General features: G+C 31.3%; 1 protein-coding gene across 1 annotated transcript; it reads right to left on the reverse strand.

The window, feature by feature from the left end:
• Window positions 1–333: 333 nt before the first annotated feature.
• Window positions 334–8769, reverse strand: LOC124360716 (V-type proton ATPase subunit E). Its single transcript, XM_046814552.1, has 4 exons — window positions 8619–8769; window positions 6126–6301; window positions 4082–4250; window positions 334–1259 (listed from the first exon to the last, which is right to left on the reverse strand). The coding sequence occupies exons 1-4, from the start codon at window positions 8649–8651 to the stop codon at window positions 957–959; spliced, it is 681 nt and encodes a 226-aa protein (XP_046670508.1). The 5' UTR covers window positions 8652–8769; the 3' UTR covers window positions 334–956.
• Window positions 8770–8779: the final 10 nt, after the last annotated feature.

Raw genomic sequence — 8779 nt, forward strand, 5'->3', positions numbered from 1 at the left:
TAAACAAGGCAACAATGATACTGCCAATAGATATTTCCATTATTAGTTCCCCAAACAATCGTAAGAAAGCAGCACAAAGCAGAGAGCGTTGATGGAGGCGTTTGGACTTTAGCGCCAGGCGCCCTGCCGAGGCGTTTGCCCGGGAGAGGGTTAATATGGAGGTTGTGTGAGAAAAGAGGGGATTCTGTGTTTCAAAATTATTTTGTTAGCCCCTGAGTCTGCATATCTGCTCAACAAAACAATAAATCCATTTTAAAAGATGTTATGAATCTTTTATGTGTACTGTTTTAAATGTACACTGTATAAGAATTAAGTAACAGAAATGATCAACAATTTTTGCTCAGTAATGTGTATATTTACTCAAGCTTCTATTATTCCATTACATTTACATATTTACATTCCAATTTTAACACTACAACAATAGAGTTTGCTGAAAACAACACTGGCACCTAAATTCCAACACCAACGCACTTTTGAATATTCAGGACTAATATCACTATAATCTGGACAGTTAACATTTCAAATCTTGATTTAAAAACATTGAATTAGTGAATTGAAGTTAAGAAAAAATATTGTTTAACAATGCTTAGTAAGGTTTATTGCAATAATTGCATAACCATATTACTGATATACTGTGTACATTTTCTACTTACATAATAATATATTAGGATAAGAAATACTGATGGTAAACTTATCATCTTATGAACAACCCTATTCTGGCACAATACAAATATAACATTATTTTATCAACTTCATTAAACCAAAATTAAATACCTTGTGCAAAAACAATGAAAGGCAACTTAAGATAGTGGAAAACCCTTTTGTACAATAAAACATGGAATAACTGAAAAACTCAAATTATTACAAGAATGAAATAATATCAAATTTGAATGACACTCTAAATAAAACAAGGGAATGTTGATATTAATATTAATTTTACAGAATATATACTTCTTTTAATCAGTGAATTTTCTGTTGGTGTTGCGACCAAAGAGAGCGTTTCGGATCTGGGGCACAAGTTGCTGTGCTATGAGGTCCAAACGCGCCTCAAGAGTGTTGGAGATCTTGATACGGCCTCGCTGAGCGAACAGCTCTACACCTCCACAGCACTCCACAGGCAGGAAGCCTTCTTGGTCCACTTTGAGGTTGACGTCCATCTTGGAGATATTGTTATACTCTTCCGATACACTGGGCAATATGTTTTCAGTAAGACCCACATCGGCCTCACGCACTCGCAACATAACATTGGGCTCCAACAGCTGTAAACATGTCAATCAATGCAGCTAAATACTACCTTGTGAATACATGAAGTGAGGAGGTTTGGTATACCTGTACTGTGATAACCTTACAGATATTGACTCTGCAGTGTTTCAATAGTCTAAAAGAGTTTCTTTTACCTGTTAATACTGGCATAAGAAGGACCATTGTTATATCGCTCATGATGTAATTCCTAGATGAGTGAACACAATAAATGTTACCACACAAATAGCACCCCACTATTTATTACAATGGCTCAAACAATGTTTGGCAATCCCAAATTTAAAAAACCTCTTGATAGTACTGGAAACACACCAACTTTGTAAAATCCCACTACAACAAATTTATATTATTATAGAGAATACACTGTCTGCCATATGTACATATTACAAAACAATAAACATCTATTTGTCCACGTTTCATGCAGTTTCATCCCATTGGTGTGTCAATATCCCTGATAGATTCAATTTAAAATGCAAGGATTTGTTTTTAATGCCTAAAACTTTTATAGCTAGAATATACTTTTATTTTTAATTATCTGAATTACTAAATTTGTTTAGTGTAAACTAATGGAAAATTTGTTAAGATCAATTTGGAAATCAGGTGTTTTTAGTAATTTTACATGTAATTTATTTAAATTTATACATTTTATATTGGTAGATAATTTAATACACTAAATAAAACATTTATATTATATTGATGTATAATCTTTTTTGTTCTATTTTATTCAATTATTAACGTCATATATAATTATAATAAGATCAAAAATACACATATTAAAGCTATTGTAGGAAGAGGTAATTCAGTATGAATGTTGAATTTAGCTCCAGTTGTCCTTCCTTTCAGTGAAGCGTGCAAAATCTGACACTGTCACAAGCTTGACTCCTGGAATCTGATACCGTTCTAGAGATCCAAAATACTGTGCATCTGATGAGACAATGAGAATAACACTTCACCTAGATTACACTATATTTTGCAGTCTGGCTGGCTCTGATGTGAAAACAATGTAAATTATTCATTTTGAGTTTCTTCATCACCGTTTTTTGGATCTCTTCAGATGAAATGACTCCAGATTCCAGGAGTCAAATCTGTTACAGCATCAGATTTCAGAAGCTACTCTAAAAGGATGTGAATTGGTGCTAAATTCAACATTCACAATATTTAAAATATTACAAACTCATAGTTATCATCATGGAACAGTTTCATGGCAAAGAATCTGGATTAAAAAACTGACAATAAGAATGAAATACTATTGGTGAGCGAGGAGAAAAATCAACAGCCAAGGAACCAAGGAGATTTGTTGGTGGACTCTGCCACTCATTATTATTTACTGTGGCATTTCCAAACTATTGAAAGGGCAAGGTTTGTTTGGTACAGTATTTATAATAAATAAAGAAATAGTAATTAGATGAAGGAGGAGGAGCTCTTCTTATTGGAATATAAATTTTCTATTATTTCACAAAAGAAAACTCACAATTATCCAATAATTTGTGTATTTTTCACGAGGCCTTTCGACATCGAAGATGCCATCATCAGGTGTGAATCAACAATTTAAAAAACAAATATCAGCTGAGTAAAACTAACAAGATTTATATGGTTAAAATTAAAATAAAATGATATAAATATTAGTATATGTATAAAAGTTTGGGTCAAAAAATTTAGTTATATTTTAAAGGAATGGAGAATTTTGAATCGGTCCAAAATCATTGTTTAAAATTTTATCTTTGTGTTTTGTTATGTATAATGTTTCATATGCGTCGAGTTCTTCTTGTTTGTGGACTTGTTTTAATAATGTAAAGTTTTTAAAGGTGTGGTTTGTTTCAAAAGCATGTTTGGCAATAGCAGATTTATCAGTTTGTCCATATTTATAATATCTTTCGTGTTCTTTAAATCTTTTTTTAATGGTTCTTTTTGTTTGGCCAATATAAATTTTATCACAATCTTCACAGTTAATTTTGTAAATGCCACTTTTATTTTCATCTAAAATTTTATCTTTAGGACTTCCAATTAGGTTATTTATCTTATATGGTGTGTAAAATGTTATGAACATTACATGAACATAACATTTTACACACCATATAAGATAAATAACCTAATTGGAAATCCTAAAGATAAAATTTTAGATGAAAATAAAAGTGGCATTTACAAAATTAACTGTGAAGATTGTGATAAAATTTATATTGGCCAAACAAAAAGAACCATTAAAAAAAGATTTAAAGAACACGAAAGATATTATAAATATGGACAAACTGATAAATCTGCTATTGCCAAACATGCTTTTGAAACAAACCACACCTTTAAAAACTTTACATTATTAAAACAAGTCCACAAACAAGAAGAACTCGACGCATATGAAACATTATACATAACAAAACACAAAGATAAAATTTTAAACAATGATTTTGGACCGATTCAAAATTCACCATTCCTTTAAAATATAACTAAATTTTTTGACCCAAACTTTTATACATATACTAATATTTATATCATTTTATTTTAATTTTAACCATATAAATCTTGTTAGTTTTACTCAGCTGATATTTGTTTTTTAAATTGTTGATTCACACCTGATGATGGCATCTTCGATGTCGAAAGGCCTCGTGAAAAATACACAAATTATTGGATAATTGTGAGTTTTCTTTTGTGAAATAATAGAAAAGTAATTAGATGGTTGATTATTTATTATATTTCATCGGAGAACAATGTTCCAACAGATAGCGGTAAGTTATATTGAATTTACAAATGCTAGACTTCAATAAACACATAAATCTCAACAAATTTGTTATATGAAATAACATTATACATTATCATATGGCTACTGTACCTGAAGAAGTCCTTGCACAGTAAGAGACTTCAGTACATCTGAGTATTTCGCAGTGTTCTTAGAAAATTCACTTAGTCTCTTACGAGCCTCATCCAACACATTGCGCACATGGTCCTCTCGAACTTTCAGTACCTTCAGTCGAGCTTGGTTCAACATATTCGATGATTGGCTGGAATAAGTTACATCTCATGAGTAATCTATTACACAACATTTTTTATTCAAATTCTAAATGAGTATAATTTTAAACAGGTTATCTAGGCATCACTACTAGTACCAGTGATTCAGTTAGATGGACAGGATTATCTGGTATGTTTGTTGTCATTTTTACAGGCTTTTTTAATAACTAGACACAATTCATTTAGCTCACACATTTTCAAAATCTCAGAATTATGTTTCCTATAACATGCAAAATTAATGTTTAGTAGATATAGAACCTTTGGAACTTTACAAGGAAACAAATACCTGGATATGTTCACAAAAGAAGTAGTTTACAATAGTTGATGTACTCTACAAAACCGTTAATTGAATTTACAATATTAATTTATTATGTATCAGTTTATTTAAATATAAATATATATATATATATATATATATATATAAAATTATATATAAATTCTTCAAAATGATTTGTTAGATTTCATGTCACAAGTACATCCCGTTATGTGATGAAACAGGCCAACATTTTTAAAAAATGAGGGCACAATTCAGAAAAAAAGCTACTGCAATTGAGCCCAGTTTGTATTAAAAATTAATTTGTAGAAGGTTTAAATAATATTATAATTAGTTACAAAAGGTATTACATATAAGGTGTCTCAAATTCATTGTAAGAGAACAGATTATTGTATAAGTCGTGAATTAAATGTGCCAAAATCCATAGGTTTGGAGGTTTAATTTTAGATTTTTTTCAAGTGAAAACATAATTATGTCATGTTACACATACATTTTTAAGCAAAACAATTTTGGAGAAAAATCATATTTATTTTTTCAAAATGGCAGATGAAAAATTGTGAGTTGAAATGCTTTACATAATCATGATGTAAAGATAACAAATTTTTATTTTCATATTAATTTTCACAATAAAATGCCCACAACCAGATACATTTTTTATCGATATTTTTCTGTACTTATATCATGTAGGTCGATCTGATACAGAAAAGAACTGATCACAAATGCCTCTGGCCATAAGTGCGGGATTCTGTGACGGCACCACTCCGCACTTGAGAAACAATGATTTAGAAAAAAAGTTTAAATTTGTAAAGAACACTCATAGACTGAGATGTGCAATACCGAATTCAGTTTGTCTTTCAGGGGAAGATCAGACATAAACAAACACACTAATAGTTATAGACATTAAAATGCTTTGATGGCAGCATAAAACGCACTCTCTACCAGGTACCAATGCACAAGTGGAGAGTGTTTTCACTCTCATGAATAATTTCTGGACTGCAGAAAAATCACAGTTAAATGTTGAAACAATAAAATGTGTTTTCTTGATGAAATGTAACGTAAATATAAGCTATGTTCAGTTTTATGCCAACATAAAAGGAAATTCAAAGTTAGTGATACCAAGCTATTCACTCCTCTAACAAGTATGAGCAGTTTTGAACATTATTTTATCTGTGTAAGGTTTTTATTGGTAAACATTATTTTTATTTTTTCACACATGTCACTTGTTTTTATATAATTAATACATTGGTATTCTATTCTATATGAGTATGATTACAAACCCTGCTTTATAATATTAGGGAGTTTTCGGACCAAAACGTATTAAATGATACGATCAAACGTATTATTGCGTATTAAATTATTGATGTTTTACGTTGTTCAGGAAAATATTATTTTTTTCCAAAAGGCATGCCCAATTAGAATGCTTGAACTATAGCATTAATGGAATTTTACTGTAATAAATATAAATACATACTCTTGAACTGAAAACAAGACAGAATACGGACCAAAGGAAGAAAAGGAAAGGAAACTCACAGGATAGTCTTGGTTGGGACTGGAAAGAAAGGCTGATCAGTTATAGGATTAGTGATTGGCATACATTTTTTTCTGCAGTTCTACTTGTTTTTCTTTCCTCTCAAAGTATTCCATGATTTTTAGTCGCTGATGCTGGACAAGTCGTCCCTTTTCAATGTTAAATTCTTCTTCCGCTTTTGCATCAATCTCCTCTGCCTTTTCATTGGCTTCTTGCTCAATAAAAGCCATCATATGCTTGATCTGCAACAAACCAAGTCAGATAAAACTACATTCCTTAAAATATATTTAAATTAAAGGCTGAGATTATCTGAGAAATTAATAGTTAATGTACTCAGCACCGGTGATGGCCTCGCCACCTCCTTCTAAGATAGGAAAGCAGTGTCTTGAGAGGCTGGCAGTTTCAGTACAGTACGGGGCTATGATGAACAAGGATAAACGCGTACTTCTTTGATAACCTTGGATAAAAATTTTGATTTGTTAAAATTTTTAATGAGGTAACAGTAAAAAAAAAACTTTGAAACCGTACAACGTTGACATTTTTGACTACTCTGAATAAATAAAAAAAATTAACTTTTTAAAAATGACCATTGAATACAGAGTCCTTTAAAATGAGGTATGACTCAATCTTCCTTTACATTTGAAAATCTTTAAAAAGTGATCTCTCACCCTCCACCAAACATTCAGTGCATTTGGGGTATTTTTGGTTGATAAAAATTATTTTTACAAATTCTTTGAGATCAAAATTTGGAGTTTATCATTAAAACAAAAAGTAGGTTTCTGGATTCGGGTGCTAAACATAGTGGACAGGTGAACAAAGTTGAAAGAGGATAAGATAAATAAGTAAGATAAATTGACATACAGGCGGCGATAAGATGTCCATTGCCCATGGGGGTTACTTTTTATCTTGTCCAAACTATAGAGATATTAAGTGCTCACATTATCTGAGCTTGATTTATAGGCAATATCTCAAGGGGTTTGTTTGTTCTTCGCCAGAAGTGTTGGGTAGCACCAACACCCGTGCCCACAACCAGGTACATTTCTTATCGTTTTTTTTTTCTGTGCTTATATCATGTAGGTCGATGTGATATAGAAAAGAACTGATCACAAATGCCTCTGGCCATAAGTGCGGGATTCTGTGACGGCACCACTCCGCACTTGAGAAACAAAATAAAAATATCTCTTGAGATTATACCTAGATTCAAGCTCAACCTTGATGGTTCAAGCTCAACCGGTTAATTAAATAAGATAAGGTTAAATTTACACTTCTATTCATGTACAATATTAATACATGTACCAACATTACACGTAAGCATTTAATATCATATTTATGAATAGTAGATAGGGGCACAGGATTACTTATGGGCACCCATTACCAAAGTTTGCCCTCAAAGAGTAGCCGATGAATTCTGCAAGATCACAACGGTCTCATTTCAAGGTAAAGCAATATTATACATACATTAAGAGACCTGCAGTTACAACTGACTGTAAATTAAATATCCCTTACAGTGCAGGAGTTTTAGGGTAGGGTACGATAAGCGGACCCGGTTTTTTATATCGAAGAATGTAATCATCGATATCTAATATTCGCATCTCAAATCCTAGACTATCAATCGATATAAAAGTATCCATAGTCCGCAATAACAATCGTATGTTTTAAATTAAAGTATGAATTTAATATTTACAGTGATCAAACAAATTATTATAACCAAAATTAGGAAAACTGAAGACGACCATATTTGCTCCTCTCACAATTACAGTTGTTTCTTTCTCACAAATTTCACATAATGGGTTTTTCGGTACGAGTCTAACATGTTGAAGTCACGAAAAACACGTCTTATCATCTTACAAAGCAATGTCGTGTAGTTTTCTAAAATTGACAGTCATTTTTAATAATCAAATTTTACTTATATAAAATTGAACTAATACATTACTAGTATTATTTGAAAATGTTTACAGCTGGTTGATATAGACTATTTAAGTTAATTTTGTTAAAAATAACTAATCAGTATCGATAGATTATATCGATGGTTACAATTAAATTAAGTAATATTGTTTGCCAATTTTTATATAAAAAACTGGGTCCGCTTATCGTACCCTACCCGAGTTTTATGTAGGCTGCGATAAACACCCCTAGTTGGCCTATTATCAAATATGCATAGTATGTGCTGATGGCACCTTAAGTGTTAAACTTCAGTATACACAACTAACTCATTACAAGTTTCAAAGTTTGATATAGTAATGCTGATGTACTTAGTTGAATGCAATTAGGCCTAGCCTAGGTCTAAGTAATAAATCTACAGGAACTTTGGCCTTCTTTCCAAGGTCCTAACTAATGTATATTTCATTTTTATTTGTACAAAATTACATTTTATTACTTTCAAAGAAAGAATTACATTTTTAATCTTACTAAAAACTTAGATAAAGTTGATCAGATTGTTTTTAATCTATTAGTTTAGAATAGAGAACCTGATATCATAAGTGGGCCAACTAGGCTTCAGGTAAAGTTTTTATATTACTGCCCAAAACTGATTAAATCTTAATTTTTTAATTTGCTTACTTGTTTCTGGACATCTGCATCGCTGAGAGCCATCTTTGCAATCAAATTAAGATACTCAAACTACTCCAGAAAATTTAACAGAGACTTCTTTACTGCAGCCACGAAAGACCAAGCCCAGGTGCCAAGAAAGAAGTAATCATATGATCGAGCTGTAATACGAA

Source organism: Homalodisca vitripennis, chromosome 4, assembly GCF_021130785.1.
Source record: "Homalodisca vitripennis isolate AUS2020 chromosome 4, UT_GWSS_2.1, whole genome shotgun sequence".
NCBI classification, from domain to species: Eukaryota; Metazoa; Arthropoda; class Insecta; order Hemiptera; family Cicadellidae; genus Homalodisca; species Homalodisca vitripennis.

Coding starts and splice junctions, on each gene's coding strand:
- LOC124360716 (XM_046814552.1), bottom strand. CDS start 8,651: ATGGCTCTCAGCGATGCAGATGTCCAGAAACAA. Junction 4,251..6,125: donor GTAGAACTGCAGAAAAAAAT/GTATGCCAATCA, acceptor AACTTATTCCAG/CCAATCATCGAATATGTTGA. Junction 1,260..4,081: donor CTGTGCAAGGACTTCTTCAG/GTACAGTAGCCA, acceptor ACATGTTTACAG/CTGTTGGAGCCCAATGTTAT.